The 15276-nt window shown below is 40.3% G+C and overlaps 1 protein-coding gene across 3 annotated transcripts in view; it reads left to right on the top strand.

The window, feature by feature from the left end:
• The window catches only part of LOC122100762 (cytochrome b5 reductase 4), a 43759-nt gene extending 30919 nt beyond the window's left edge, over positions 1-12840 (top strand). For 2 of the 3 annotated variants that reach the window (XM_042671131.1, XM_042671130.1), the window contains 6 exons: positions 210-350; positions 1938-2090; positions 4684-4834; positions 5146-5232; positions 10397-10561; positions 12293-12840. In XM_042671131.1, the coding sequence (XP_042527065.1) occupies positions 210-350; positions 1938-2090; positions 4684-4834; positions 5146-5232; positions 10397-10561; positions 12293-12347 (752 nt within the window). In that variant the 3' untranslated portion in view covers positions 12348-12840. Of the gene's footprint in view, positions 1-209; positions 351-1937; positions 2091-4683; positions 4835-5145; positions 5233-10396; positions 10562-12292 lie in introns of those variants that run through there. The other variant, XM_042671132.1, reaches the window with a different exon arrangement.
• Positions 12841-15276: the final 2436 nt, after the last annotated feature.

The raw sequence follows: 15276 nt of genomic DNA, 5'->3' as shown, positions 1-15276 counted from the left end.
TCAGGGTCTCCTGCCTGCCATGATCTGCCCTATCCCAGCCTCCACAAGTGAGGATAACAGCTTAACATTGTGTGAGTACTTTAGAAAGTATGTCGTTTATTAAATGCTTTTCACACATAAAATGTCTATTGTTGTAAAGAAGGAATTACTTAAGAAGTGAACTTAAGAAAGGCTTTAAATTCCTTAGGACATAATGGTTTGCTTTCCAGGTCTGTACTACAGGAAGTGCCAGCTGGTGTCAAAGGCAGTCGTCACTCGCGACACGAGGCTGTTCTGTGTGGCACTGCCTCCACACACTCATCTGCAGGTGCAGGCCGGGCACCATGTTTACCTCAAGCTGACCATTGCAGGTGAGGCACTTAGCTCAAAACATTTCCAGTCTCTTTGGGAAGTGGTCTTCAAGTGATTACTAAATGTTAGCTGGGCTCGTGTTGGTCAGCACTGGGTTTGTAGATGCAGTGCCGCTGACATGTTGGGACCCTAGCGGTGCCTGGTTACCATGTGACACAGTTGCCCTAGGCAGAGCTCATTCCAGGGGACTGTGACTTATTACTGTGACAGCCCGGAAGGAGCAAGGTGAGGGGAATGCCTGTGGTCCTCCATACGGACCACTGTTGGAGGCTTCTATTGGCTTCATTTAGCGGTCACTGGGGTCTATCCCTTATAAAGTTGGATCTAGATAATTTTAAGAATTTGATCAATCTAAATTTTCTGGTTATATGTGCCACCAGTATAAGAAATTCTAAAACTGTATTCCTTGCTGTGAAAATTCTTCTTCCTTGTTTTCATCCTGAAATTACTTGTTTTAAATACCCTTCTTAATGGTTGCCATCATTTGATTTCCTCTTTAAAGCTGTGAAGGTAAAATTCCCATCCCTATCACAGTATTTTCAGCAGCAAGTGTAATGGACTCCAAGCCAGGAACTGGTAGATGTGCTGTGTTACCACAGCATTAATGCCGGCTTACATCCAAGAGCTGGTGTCTCTTCAGTGGAGTTAGTACCAGTATACTTTACACATGAATTAATATTGTACCTGTCTAGGAACCATGTACTGAATTTTGATCTTTAAAATGTTTGGTGATTCTTCTCTTTGGAATTTAGTTATTTAAAACTAAATTATGCATTTTCATTTTACCTTTAAAATACAATATTTTCTTGGAAATAGTTGAATAGGTATTACTTTCATTTATTTACCAAAATAGCATATGTTAAAGTGTTAGATCAATTCAAATAATAAAATAAAAAATTAAATTCCTCCCTTTCTGTCTCCCCCAAACAATAATTAAAAATTTGATATACATACAATTAAAATTATTATATAGATATCTTATTACATCACTGTGGAAAACATTTGATGCCTTTTTTCCCTTCTTTTTTATTTATTTATTTATTTATTTATTTTTGTGCCTATGCTGAACCTTAAGCTCAGAGCCTTGGCACTGTCCCTGAACTGCTTTTGCTCAATGCTAGCACTCTACCACTTGAGCCACAGCGCCACTTGTAGCTTTTTCTGTTTATGTGGTGCTAAGGAATCGAACCCAAGGTTTCATGCATGCTAGGCAAGCACTCTACCATTAAGCCACCTTCCCAGCCCCTTTGATGCCAGTTTTGTTCTGACCTATTACGAAGTTTATGTGCTGATAAAATTGATGACGTATTTAGATATGTTATCATCTATCTTTTTTATTTTAGACCATATTTAATAAAAATAGATTGTCTATATGATGGGAAGGTTTTGCTCTGTTAAAATTATTTTAGCAGGTATAAGAAGTATACATATATATATGTAGTACGTAGATACAGAGCATATATTTAGAATTATGTATGCATTAATATAAAATGTATAGTCATATGTTTAAATTTTGTGTGTTGCATCTTTTTATAAAAGCTTTTCAGGGTTTTGGAATTTAATGTCTTTGTCTTGTTTTTTTCTAGGTACAGAAATAGTGAAGCCATATACACCTGTATCTGATTCCTTAGTCTCAGAGTTCAAAGAGCCAGTTCTTCCTAGCAATAAATACATTTACTTTTTGATCAAAATTTATCCTTCTGGACTTTTCACACCCGAGCTTGACCGTCTTGAAGTCGGTGAGTAATCTGCAGTTGCTAGGCCTTCCTCAGGCTCCAGATCCAGTGGCATGCCCTCTAGTTGTCTCTGTGGTGGCGTCTGTTAAATCTTAACTCAGCTCCTCTATAGCCCACGTGGTCTTCCCTGTCTTCCCCATCTGTGCTGTTTACAGCATACTGTCTTACTTCGTTTGAAAACCTGCACATGTTGTTCTTAGATCGTTCTACCAAGTTCCATTGAATCTGCTTCCCAAGGAGTTTTCCTTATTTCCTTTCTACTCCTTTGCCACCCTCTAAAAGCTGGCATCGATCATTTCTGTCTTAATCTCTTGCTGATCTCTCCTATTGTCTCTAACTAGTATCTCTCTGTTTATATGCATTTTCCAGTTCTTTTTCTTTATCTGCCTGGAGAACAGATTTAATCCTATGGCCCTGGAGCTTTGACGTCTGTCAAGGGTCCCCATTGCTGGTAGTGATTCAGTTTCTTTGAGGCTGCAAAGACTTACATGATCTCTCCAGCTCATCTCTTGCTGTTGAGAAACATTTGTGTTATTTGAAGTTCTATAGAGTTGCTGTCCACATTGGTAGGCACATGAGGTCTCTCACTCAGCATCTATCCACCCTTCTCCTGTCAAATGCCCTTTTGTAAATATACAAACTAAATATCATTTTTTTTCCCTTTCAGTCATGGGCTTGAACTCAGGACCTGGGCACTGTTCCTGAGCTCTTTTGCTCCAGGCTAGCACTCCACAACTTCGAGTCTCAGCACCACTTCTAGTTTTCTGGTGGTTCATTCAAGATAAGAGTCTCATTGACTCTTTTCTGAAAGCCTATTGGCACACACATTTAATCGTGGAACTGGGGAGGCTGAAGAAGGAAGATCAAGTTGGAGCCCCACTGAATGAACGTACATTTCTTACTTATAATACCGGAGTGTAAGGCATACTTACATTCATTTCCAGCTTCCAGCATGGCAGGCAGCACCTAGTAGGCTTTTAGAAAATGTCCCTTCTCCTATTTCTCCCTGTGTCTCTTTCACTGTTTTTTTACCCAATGGAAAACATGTCCTCTTGCTAAGGTATCATTAGCGGTACACTGGGATGCATCACTGAACTCTACACGTAAAAAAAACATTGCTTTGAGGAAGTTAACTCCAGATAGTAGATGTCAACTGTTGCTCAGCTGCCATTTTGACATGTGTACTTTAATGTCTTGTGAAGCTGGTTAGCATTTGGTTATCCTGCCTGGCTCTAAGCAGCTTGGGGCTGGGTTAGGGATAGGGGTTCCAAGCTAAGCTGGGAGTGAGGGCATACACATTTAATCCCAGAATTTGGGAGACTGAGGCAGGAAGATCAGGTTGGAGGCCCAACATGGGGAGATCCTGTTAATAGGATGGATAGAGAAATATATGTACAGAGGGAGAGGGAGAGGGAAAGAGAGGAAGTTCATGCTGTGGAATGTTTTTGTTTTTGTTTTTTTGTTTTTGTCAGTCATGGGTCTTGAACTCTGGGCATGGGTGCTGTCCCTGAGCTTTTTAGCTCAAGGCTATTGCTTGAGCCACAGTGTCACTTCTGGTTTTCTAGTGGTTAATTGGAGAAAGAGCCTCACAGATGTTCCTATCTGGGCTGGCTTTGAACCACGATCCTTAGGTCTCAGCCTCCTCAATAGCTAGGATTACAAACGTGAGCCACTGGCACCTGGTGCTGTGGAGTTTTTATTACATATCATCTGCTGTTTTCTACAAACATTCTGGTATTCTGGTCTCTTTCAAGCTGTGATGTTTCTGTTACTTTGAATTCTTAATTTATCAATTGCTACAAATTTCTTACTACCTAGCAGTGAAAAAGGAAAAAACTGAATGCATTTGAAAATAAACTAGAGAATTTGAAGTTATTTAGAAATAAGATGCACAGCTTTAGTTCTTGTTTTTAAAGTTGCACTGGCAAGTTTTAAATGTACCTTGGCTGTAGTTTTCTTACTTCTGCCCCTCCCCGCCCCCTGCCCCAATTCCTCACTGAGTACCTTCTGGACTGGGAGACAGCATTCTCCAAACATAACTCACTGCTTTCTCAGTCTGCCTTGTTTTCCTAGGAATGAAACTCAGCATCGCTTTCTTTGTTTTAATCAGGTCTTTATAAAAAGCTTCATTCAAAAAGTAGCACGTACTAACACAAAGTTTTTGAAAACATTTCTCCCTACCAATCCTATCAGTAGATGACCAAGTTTTTCTTCTGTGTATTGTACCATGTGACACAGATCTACATGAATCTACCTTTGAGGTGCCTATAATATACTTTGGTAGTCAGTCCTATACTGAGCATTTGTGGATTAACACTTTGTAATGATGTGTAAAGTTTTGGCTTCAGCTTGTTGGAGAAGAGAATTGTGGGAAACAATGTAGTAAAATCTTATTATTATAATGACTTAATCCACACATACTGAGAGGCCTAGATTACTCTCGTACTCCTGATACACCTTAAAGACTGCCTGTGTGTCTGCAGCTTAAATAGCCATGGTGTTACCTTAACTCCAGCTGCTTTTAGCCTTCTCAGTTTCCCTTCTGGTTTTTTGTTTTGCTTTGTTTTTCTGATTTAGCTTATATTTCATTGTTTAGGAGATTTTGTTTCTGTAAGCAGTCCTGAGGGCAGTTTTAAAATATCCAAACTCCAGGAATTAGAAGATCTCTTTTTATTGGCAGCCGGAACAGGCTTCACACCAATGGTTAAAATTCTGAATTATGCTTTGACTAATGTACCCAGTCTCAGGTATGTAATTTTATCTCTAATTACTGTTGCTTGTGAGACTGTTTTATTAACTTAAGGTATTCTAAATTGATCATTTGCTGGCCATAATAAGAGTATTGTCATTCCCTCATTTATCATTTCTTACTCTGCCTTCTTGAGTCCTAGTTAGTTATTAACTTGCTTCTTTATCTTTTTTCAGTTTTTTTTTTTTATAATTTTGGTTATCTATATTGTATTAAAAAAGTATTCACCTTAATTCACTTTAGTATCTCCACTTGTGCATATTTTAAATATAATTAGTTATGTTTAATGAAGTTTCTTTTTCTTTAAAGGAAGATAAAGTTGATGTTCTTCAATAAAACAGAGGATGATATAATTTGGAGAAGACAATTGGAAAAATTGGCATTTGACAATGAAAGGTATTACATTGGTATTAACTCTAAATTTATATATTCATTATCTACATAGTAAGTACAAGCCTTAACTCCTTTGGTTGAAGCTTTGAATTGATCAGGAAGCTGCCTCTTCAAAGAAAAAAGTAAACTAACATAATTTTCTAAACATAAATACTGTTAATATCACCCTCAACCCCTTAAAATGCTGTTTGTAAAATCTATGTAATATATCATTTAAATGTACATTATACTGAGTTGAGGTTCATTGAAAATATTCCAGTGGGTAGTCAGTTTTATAATCCCACATTTTCTTATATGATGGGGTTCAGGTAAAGAATGTGATGAGGGTGGGTGAGCAGAGACAAGGTACAGGATTTCTTAGAGTTGATATCCACTGTGGCTTTCCCCAGTGGCTTGTTTTGTTTGTGTTAATACTCACAGCCCTAGCTCAAGTATCCTGGGTGCCTCCCTCAGAAATGCTGGTACAGTCAATAGAAAACAATTCTAGTGTAATTATTTGTCTTTCACTATCCATTGGATTAATTTGTAGGTTTATAGGCACATTCTAGTTATTACAAATAATAAAGGAAACCGTGCAGCCTATGTTTCTTTGGGTCTGGCTTACTTTGGGCTTACTTCTTTGCGTAATATAATTTTTCCAAGTCTTTCATTTCCTTACAAATGAGGCAACATCATTCTTTCTGATGGAGGCATAGAATTCCATTGTGTGTGTATACCACATTTTCTTGATCCATTCATCCACTGAGGGGCATCTGGGTTGATTCCATATCTTGGCTATGGTAAATAATACTGCAGTGAACATGGTTGTCCTGATGGCTTTAGTGCTGGCTGGTTTGTGGTCATTTGAGTAGATGGCCAGGAGTGGGATTACTGGGTCATAGGGAAGTGCTATGTTACATTTGAACATGAGTAATTAAACAGCACTCTAAACATTTGCACAGTGAGACCAAAGCTCAATAGCTGTGTGCATATGTCCATATAGAATGCTGCTTATCAAATGAACTCCAGGAAATGGAAACAAGGAGGTTTATTGTTGTACTGTTTGATTCTTTCTTTTTCCCCCTTTGGTTTATTCCCTTTGTCACTTTTTAAATTTCTGTACTCTTTGTCTTATATATGTTTATCTGACTTGGGGAGGGGAAGGGGAATCATAGGAACAGTGGAGCAATTCACTGTGTTGGAAATGAGCTCTACAACTTGGGGCAGAGGCAGGTTGGGAGGGGAAAAAGTGGGAGAAAATGAGGGAAGGAGTAACACTGTTCAAAAAGAAATGTACTCATTACCTGACTTATGTACATCACTGTACATCACCTTTACAATAAAATTTAAATTAAAAAGAAAAATACAATTCTGGTCAAGTTACACTTAGAGCTAGAAGGGTAGCAATGTGAGAACTGATTTCATTGAAAAAAGACTCAGCACGGTTCATTGAGTGCTGTAGGAAATTTGGTTGGTTGTCCTGCACAGGCTGCAGATGGAGGCTGAGGGAAGGCCCCTTTGTCCATGTTCAGATGCCTGGCTCTCACCACACTCACCGAGTGAGTGATCCCATGTGGCTTGCTAAGGGAGGGTGGGTATTCCCTGCTGGCCTCCTTCCCCTCCCTTTCCTGTGCCCTCTCTAGTTACTCTCGCTCTCCTGCACTCACATGCTCATGAGGGCTCTCTCCCTCCCCTCCCCAACTGCTGCTGCTTTCCTTGCTTGAGGCACTCAAGTGTACAGCTTCCAGCATTGCCTGGTCTGGGGTCCTCAGGTTCATGGCCTTGAGTGTGCTCAGCGCAGGCCACATGCTGTGCAGATGACGTCAGAAGAGCAATGGGAAGTTCTACTGTAGCCTGAGACTTCATACAGAGTTAGGAGAAATAGGAGAAGCTAAACACAGTTATCTGTGCTGTACATTAAAGGAAAGTAGAAGTCCAGATATAAAGCACTTTGAAGTATTCCTATCTGTTAGCATTTAATCCTATACAACTTTTGTTTGTTTTTTGGTTGGTCATGGGGCTTGAACTCTGGGCTTGGGCAGTGTCCTTGCGCTCTTCAGCTCAAGGTGAGTGCTCTATTGCTTGAGTGACAGCACCACTTCTGTTTTTCTGGTGGTTTATTGGAGATAAGAGTCTCAGGGACTTTCTGCCTGGACTGGCTTTGAACCATGAACCTCAGATCTCAGCCTCCTGAGTAGCTAGGATTACAGGTGTGAGCCATCAGTGCCCAGCTTAAAGCTATACATTTTAAAAGATCTATTAAATCACCTTTTTCTACATCTTGACCCCTATATCACTTGTTTTAGTAATAAAGTTCTTGATGGCAAAATGTGTTTCTAGGTTGTAGATATTTTTTAATTCTCTGAATTTTCAATTCGAAAAATGGAAACACTGTCTAGAATCAGTTCTTCTCCTTTTACTCGGTCCTTCATAGAAGCTGGAAGGACTGGATGGAGGTACTGCAGCTAGCACTGGCCTTAATATCTTCATTTTCACCAAGTATGCTGTTCCTGTCCACAGCATTTACCTGGATAATTTCATTAACAAATGAAAATCTTTGTGATAACATTTTAAAATAGAAGGAAACTTGTTCATCTTTGGCCTTGGGCAAGTTACTTGATTTGAAGGGGCCAATTTCTTTCTGTCTATAAAACACACATGAATTTCTACATCATTGAGTACAGGAATCTGCCTTGTGTAGACACCAAGATCAGAATTAGCGTGTGTATATAGCAGCGGCTCGTTTATTTATGAGGTGTGTGAATATCCACCCTAAGATGCTCTGCTGGCCACTGGCTGTCCAGGTCACGGGTCTCTTCATTGTCTCCTACTGCTACTGCAACAGAGTCACATTTGGGATTGTTTTCCTTTCATTCTAGTTTTCGCCTTATTAAATATAAAATGTGAACAGAAGTTAGCTTCCTCAAATGTTACCCAAGCAGGAGATTACTCTTGATTGTCAGCTCCTGCAGTTTGGATTCAAGTTTTTCCAAGTCTATCAAAATCATAAGCAGTTGTGTTTCTTAAGAAAAAATGAGAGAAAACAGTAGGCACATGTCTACGGTAGTTCTAGCTAATTGTAAATCTACAGCAGATCTTACTTTCTCACCCATGAGCAGTGTTTAGTGGCCCAGGTAGCCCAGCCTTAAACATGCACACCTGCTCTGGGTGGTCTCAGTTTTTCCAGAACTACTTTTGTAGGGACACTATGACAATGAGGATAATTTCTGAGCCGTATCATTTGTCTATAAGGTTTTTAATTTATATTTTTATGTATCTGCCATGAGGAAAGACTTGAGTAGTTGGGATTATATGAATAAAGACATGAGGGCCAGAGTGTTGAAGTGTTTTAGTGACAAAGCAGAGTCTCATTTTCCTCCTAGAGTTTGTCTTCAGCCAAGAAAAAGAAAAAAACAACAGGAAAATAGAGGCCCTAAGTACTCTGAGATGCCCATCTGTGGCAGTAAAGAGTCACTGCTTTTTAAGCAAAAGAATTCACAAGATTGGAGCTAGGTTTTTAGGAGAGCTAATAGTAGTGTGTGGCACAGATGGGAGTTAGGTTAGAGAAGTGTTTCCACAAGGGCTCTCGGGGCCTGATATGGATGTGGCAGGAAGAATGCCAGAGCTGGGGAGTGAGGGCCGTATGGCAAAGAGGAAGGGGGAGGAGGAAGAAACAAAGTGTTGGATATACAGGCTCTGCATATGCTTCAGAAGGAATCTATATGTATTTCAAGCTTTTTCATCTCCTCACTGTCATTCTAAAATAATTTTCCTTATCTTTAAATCGTGGGATTTCCAGTCAACATCTCAGTTTATTAGTACAATACATTTTCATCAAAAATGTTTCTTAACAAGAATTATTTCCTTCCATTAACATTTTAGACCACAAAAGCATTCACCAGAAACACATGCATTTTCTCTTTTTCTTCTTCTCCTTCTGTTTTGTCCCCGTTGCTTTGTGTCTTGTGAGTTACTTGGGTTTAGGTTCAGGTAAACTTTTCAAGGATCCCAGTTGTTGTGACTACAGGAGTTTTGGAATGGCTCCTCTCATTCCCTCTCATGTTTACAGCCACCTAGAGCTACTCCTTTTTACCATCGGAGAGGGAGGAGCCCATGGGCACCTGTGTCCCGCACTCGACAATGAGAAACCCTTCATGCATTCTGATGACCCCTTCATTCATTCCTGCCCTCAACTTGGGATCAGTCCTGCTTCACTGTAGCAATTTCCTCTTTCTGTGAAGGGGATAAACAGGATATGAGCCCCTTTCAGTATCCTTAAATTGTGTCTCTGCCGCCTATTTGCTTTTTCCTCAAAGTAGCTAAAATTCTAGCCAAGGGACCATTATGTGAATAGATACAAAATGCAAGAGCAATTTAAGCTGTTTATGTAAAGATCTCAATGGTTTCTCCTCATATATGTACATGCCTGTAGAAAATATGCCACTAACCATCTTTTTTCCCCAAAGAAAAACATACAAAAGTGAAAAACTTATGAATGATACTTATTGCAGTTTATAGGTACTCAGTATTGATTTTCATATTTTAACAGTTTTATTCCAGTGAAATGTTCATTGCAAATAGAGGTATAAGAGACCATATCTATTTTTTTTTTTTTACTTAACCAAGGCATTTTTCTTTCTGTGTTTTATCCAACTGTCTATGTGTAATTGAAAATTTCTTAGAACAGTGGCTCTGTAACTACTTTGGGGGTCCCTTTGAAAATCTGATGAAAGGTTATAAAACCTTCCTAGAAAAGTCCACCTACTCACATGTAAATGAAGTCACATTTACATATGTAAATAAATTAGTGACAGTGAATTGCCTTGTATAAACTAAAATGATGGCTTCCAGACCTTATAACCAATTTGAGAGAGGTGTGAACCAGAGATTGAAATTCACATGCCACTGAACCTGTGAAATGGCTCTTTGCTGTGATTTATACCAGCATGTAATTAATACAGTGTGGATCATGCTGAGATCTATCTTGAGTTAAATAAAAAGGCCAAATTTCTTAGCAAATATCATGTGCCTGTATGTTTTTTTGCTACAGCTTTTCTTCTCACCTATTCAGGTCTCTGGTCAGGGTCATATATTACACTGGCCTCTCAGGGAGTGTCTTCTTGAATTTGAAATGTGCTAAAAATGTGTTTAAAATAATAGAGTTTTAAAAACTGGTTCTTTTCCCTAGATTTGATGTTGAATTTGTTCTCTCAGCACCTGCTTTGGAATGGAATGGCAAACGGGGACACATTTCACCAGCTCTTCTCTCTGAATTTTTGAAAAGAAGTCTAGAAAACTCCAAAGTCCTCCTGTGCATTTGTGGACCGGTGCCATTTATGGAGCTTGGAACTGGGTGAGTGCCGGCCGGGGCGAGAGTGAAGGTCTTCCTCGGGTTCTTATACTTGCGCAGTCTGTTACAGTGTAGAGAAACAAGAACAGTTTTAATCTTCATGTAGGTACAGGGTAGAGAGTGTATGTGTAGTATAAACAATGTAGAGAATAAAGTATATGAGAGAATTGCGTAGGATGCAAACGTGCCATTACTTTATAGGAAGGACTTGTGTGCCTGCCCAGGACTGGTCCCCCCTCCCCCCAGGTGAGCTGAGGACCAGTCCCCTCCTCCTCCCCCAAGTGACCCGAAGACCAATCCTCCTGCCCCCCCCCCCCAGGTGAGCCGAGGACAGGGGGTCACTGCATTGTCACCTCACACTGTCCATATTTGTCATTTTGTGTGGACAAACAACAGCAGAAGACGCAGAAGCCCCACTCCCCTTGTTTAATAAAGAGAAAACAGTTTATAATTACTAAGGGTAAAATGGTTGTGTGATGAGGGGTGGGAGCTGCATGGTGAGAAAAGACCCGTGCTTCGAATGGTGACTGAAATGCACAGCCGGAGGAGATGGAGGGGGCAGACACATTAATCAAGCATAGAGGGAATCAGAAGATAGACTGGCTAGGCTAGAGTGAAGGCCCTCACCTGGGAGAGTCAGCTGGAAGGTAGGCGGGGCCCAGAGAATAAGAGCCTTGCCTGCAGTACCAGAACTCCGGTGGGATGTGAGCCCAGGAAGCTGCCAGCTGGGGGTTCAGTGCCCGCCTCCCCACTTAAAATCACTCACTACCCAGGAAGTGGAACCAGATAAACAACATTTCCCTGCATGTGAAATGCTTCATATGGCAGCAGCATGTGACTTAGTAAAAGCAAAATAAAAGCTGCTTGTTTTCAGCAGCATTTTAAACAGAGCCATTTCTGTGAGGTTCTCTCCACCTATACTGTTCTCCAAAGTGAACTGCATTTCAGCAGCTGTGTCTGTTATACCTGTTTAGGAAGGAAGAATGAAGGTAGACTGCTAGAATCAATTCGTTATTTTGAAAACTGGTGAATAAAGAGAAACAGAAATCAAGCACCTGTTCTGCCTTTTCTTTATGAGCCAGACTTCTGGATAACTACATAACAAGCAAAAATCTAATGAACAAAAAAAGGATTTGAATATTAGGGAAAAAAGTAGAATGTCATCAGTGTTTGCTAGAATGTAGTAAGAGAGGCAACTGTGTATTATGTGCCATTGTGAACTGGCTTTACCAGACAGAATTTAGCCTTCATGAGGCTCCAGATACAGGTATTAAATGTGGGAAATGAGGGAACACGGGAACGTGTTACCAAGAAACGTGACAGAGATACTGCAAAGTAAGGGCTGTGGTGGGGTCAACAAATAAATTTGATTTTTTGCAACAAATATTTTGTAAGACGTGGTTGGGGATGGAGGGATGAAGGAAGGAGAGAAAGATCTTACAGATCAAAATATACCTAAAAGATTTATTAGCTGACTTTAGTGAGTATATTGCAATGAGTAAATTGACTCAAACAACTTAAAAAGTCATGACATTTATGAACAAAGGAAAATTTGAACACTGACTAGGCATTTGATAGTATTTAAGAATTATTGTCATTTTTTTAAAAGTAAAAATTACATTTAAAAGATTGCCTAATTAAGTGGAAAATGAAAATGAACTGTGGTGCAGAGATAAATTTTGTTCTTATTTCTTCATCTTTTAATATCCCTTGCACTCCGCACTTGTTTTTCAGGTTGCTGTACAATCTTAACTTCTCCACAGATGAGATCCATAGTTTTACGGCATGATGAAGACCTTCCATTGTCTTCTATTCAACCAGGTTATTTTCATCTGTGATGGACTGGCATTTTTTTAAGTGGACATTTTTGTATGTCCTAAAGGTTAACTAGAGTCCAGGCTTCCATTTCTTAAATGAAATCCAATGTTCCCTCAGTACAGGTAACTTCTTGGTTTTTTTTTACTACTGATATTTAACCTGGACAGCCAATCATGACAACAATGACATGCAAGATTCTTTGTTATGGGTTACAGATTTCCTTATATTCAGATTGTATCACTGTTCTACTACATCACTTGCCAATGGTCACTTTGATTATGTTTCTATGCTATTGTAATGTATTATTAGCAATACGTTCTATTTTACTCAGGAATCGATCATTTATGTCTTTGTTGTTAATATTAAAATGTGAAATATGGTAATTTATTAAGTGACCCAAACAATTTTTTGTATGTATGGCATTGATGCAGAGTTGAATAAAATTATACTTCAGTACTTTTAAATTCTTGTTTGTAGAAATGTGGTGGAATACAACACACTGGACCAATGTCTTAAATGGAATTGAGAGGCGGCAATACAGCGTGTTGGAGACATCCCCCACACACGCCATGTTGGGCCTGGCATGCTGGAAAACATGAGATCCCTGACAGCTGTTTGCTTTCTTAGCCAAAGCCAACAGCATCAGAACAAAGTGCATTTTCACATTTCTAGCATCCAGTTCATGGCCTAAAATTATCATCATGGAGTGCGTTGTTTTAATTCTCTTTTTGAACAAATCTAAACCCGCTGGGAAAGGAGCACATCTCACCCTTGATGGCTATTTTCCCACTGCCTTTGTGGCCGGCAGGTGGGCAGGGCGGCCTCCTAGTAGGCGTGCGGCTGCTCACTTTCTTGGGTGCTACAACAGCGGAATGCAGTCCTTCCCACCAGGGTGTGCAGCATCCTTGCTGTGGGCTTTTCAGTCAGGGCCACTGAGTGTGGAGGAGGTGGGCTCTGCGTAAGCCAATGGGGACTCACAGACACTAAGCAGGAGGGGCCCCTTCAAGAACGGATCATTTTCCTCTCTCTACTCAGACTCCTTTTCATCCCAACTAAACCTGCCCCAGCATTCTGTGTGCACCAGCAACTTGAAGCGAATGCAAGATGTTAATGTTAGATCTGGAACTTTGAGACATCTTGGGGAACACCTCAAGTCACAGGCATAGGTGGTAACTTCCTGAGCAGGTTTCCCAGTAACTCAGGTGATATGGGCCGGGGGGGGGGGGGGGGGTGTTAGGTTGGGAAGGACTGACTGGGGTTGCAATGAATTAAGAATACAGCACTGGTGCCGGTGGCTCGCACCTATAATCCTAGCTACTCAGGAAGCTGAGATCCGAGGACTGTGGTTCAAAGCCAGCCCAGGCAGGAAAGTCTGTGAGACTCTTATATCCAATGAACCACCAGAAAACCAGAAGTGGTGCTGTGGCTCAAGTGGTAGAGTGCTTGCTTACGATGAAGAGCTCAGGGACAGTGCCCAGGCCCAGAGTTCAAGCCCCACAACATTCCCCCCTCCCCCCCAAAAAAAATTACAGGACAAAGACAACAATTACTAGAATAAGAGACCAGCTATCTATCTGACAAGGGATTAATATCCAGGTCATAATAAAACAAACTCAAAAGGAATAAATAGCCCATCAATAAAGGGGCAGATGAATTGGACAGACACCATCAAAAAGCAGCACAATGGCAAAGACACATGAGGAAACATTCAGCATCTTCAGCTATCAGAGAAAGCCAGATCAACTCATCAGAGTCCATCTTGCCCCAAATAGTGTGGCTCTCAAGAAAACAAAAAACAAATGTTGGAGAAAGGGAACCCTTGTATGATGTTGGTGGGATTGTAAATTTAGGCTAGTCACTATGGATAGTGAATTTAGGCTAGTCACTAGTCACTCCTCAAGAATATATACCCTGAAGAATCAACATCAGCTGTCTATAGAAACACATTTATCATGTCATTTTTAAAAACTATAGCCAAGCTATGAAATCAATATAACTGCTCATCAATGAATGAACAGATAAAAGATATATACAATAGGGGGATGGGAAGGTGGCTCAGTGGTAGAGTGCTTGCCTTGCATGCATGAGGCCTTGGGTTCGATTCCTCAACACCACATAAGCAGGAAAAGATGAAAGTGGCGCTGTGGCTCAAGTGGTAGGTGCTATCCCTGAGCTCTTGCCACAGTTCAAGCCCCACGGCCAAAAAAAAAAAATATCTGTGTGTGTGTGTGTGTGTATGTGTGTACACAACAGTATTAGTCAAAAGGAAGAATGAAGCTGGGCATCGGTAGCTCATGCCTATAATCCTAGCTACTCAGGAGGCTAAGATCTGAGGATCACGGTTCAAAGCCAGCCCAGGCAGAAAAGTCCATGAGAATCTTAACCTCCAACAAAAAAACCACTCAGAAAACCAGAAGTGGCACTGTGGCTCAAAGTGGGTAGAGCACTAGCCTTGAGCTGAAGAGCTGAGGGGCAGTGCCCAGGCCCAGAGTTCAAGCCCCATGACTGACAAAAAAAGGGAAGAATGAAATTAAGTCATTTGGAGACCAATAATGGAACTGCTGATGATAAGGTTATGTGAAAGAAGTTATCTCCCTAATGCAGCTCTTGAATGGAAGTTTGGGGAGGAGGAAAGAAGAGTATGAAAGTAAATGGGAAATTCTTAAGGCTGGGGAAGGAAAAGAGGGGAGATAAGAAAAATCTCCCAGAAAACAAAACAGTACAAAGATACATTTGATAGGGTTATCCATTTTTTCCTATAAAATTAAAAAATTCTCTAAGAGAAGTCGATGATCTATTCTTTTTTTTTTAAATTTAATTTTATTTTATTTGTGAACATACTGTACAGAGGGGTTACAATTACATGGGCAGGATAATGCGTACATTTCTTACCAAGCATT

The sequence above is a fragment of the Dipodomys spectabilis genome, unplaced genomic scaffold, assembly GCF_019054845.1.
Source record: "Dipodomys spectabilis isolate Male_0828 unplaced genomic scaffold, ASM1905484v1 ptg000600l, whole genome shotgun sequence".
NCBI classification, from domain to species: domain Eukaryota; kingdom Metazoa; phylum Chordata; class Mammalia; order Rodentia; family Heteromyidae; genus Dipodomys; species Dipodomys spectabilis.
Note: the sequence above shows the minus strand (reverse complement) of the source record. Positions and strands in the feature narration are given on the sequence as shown.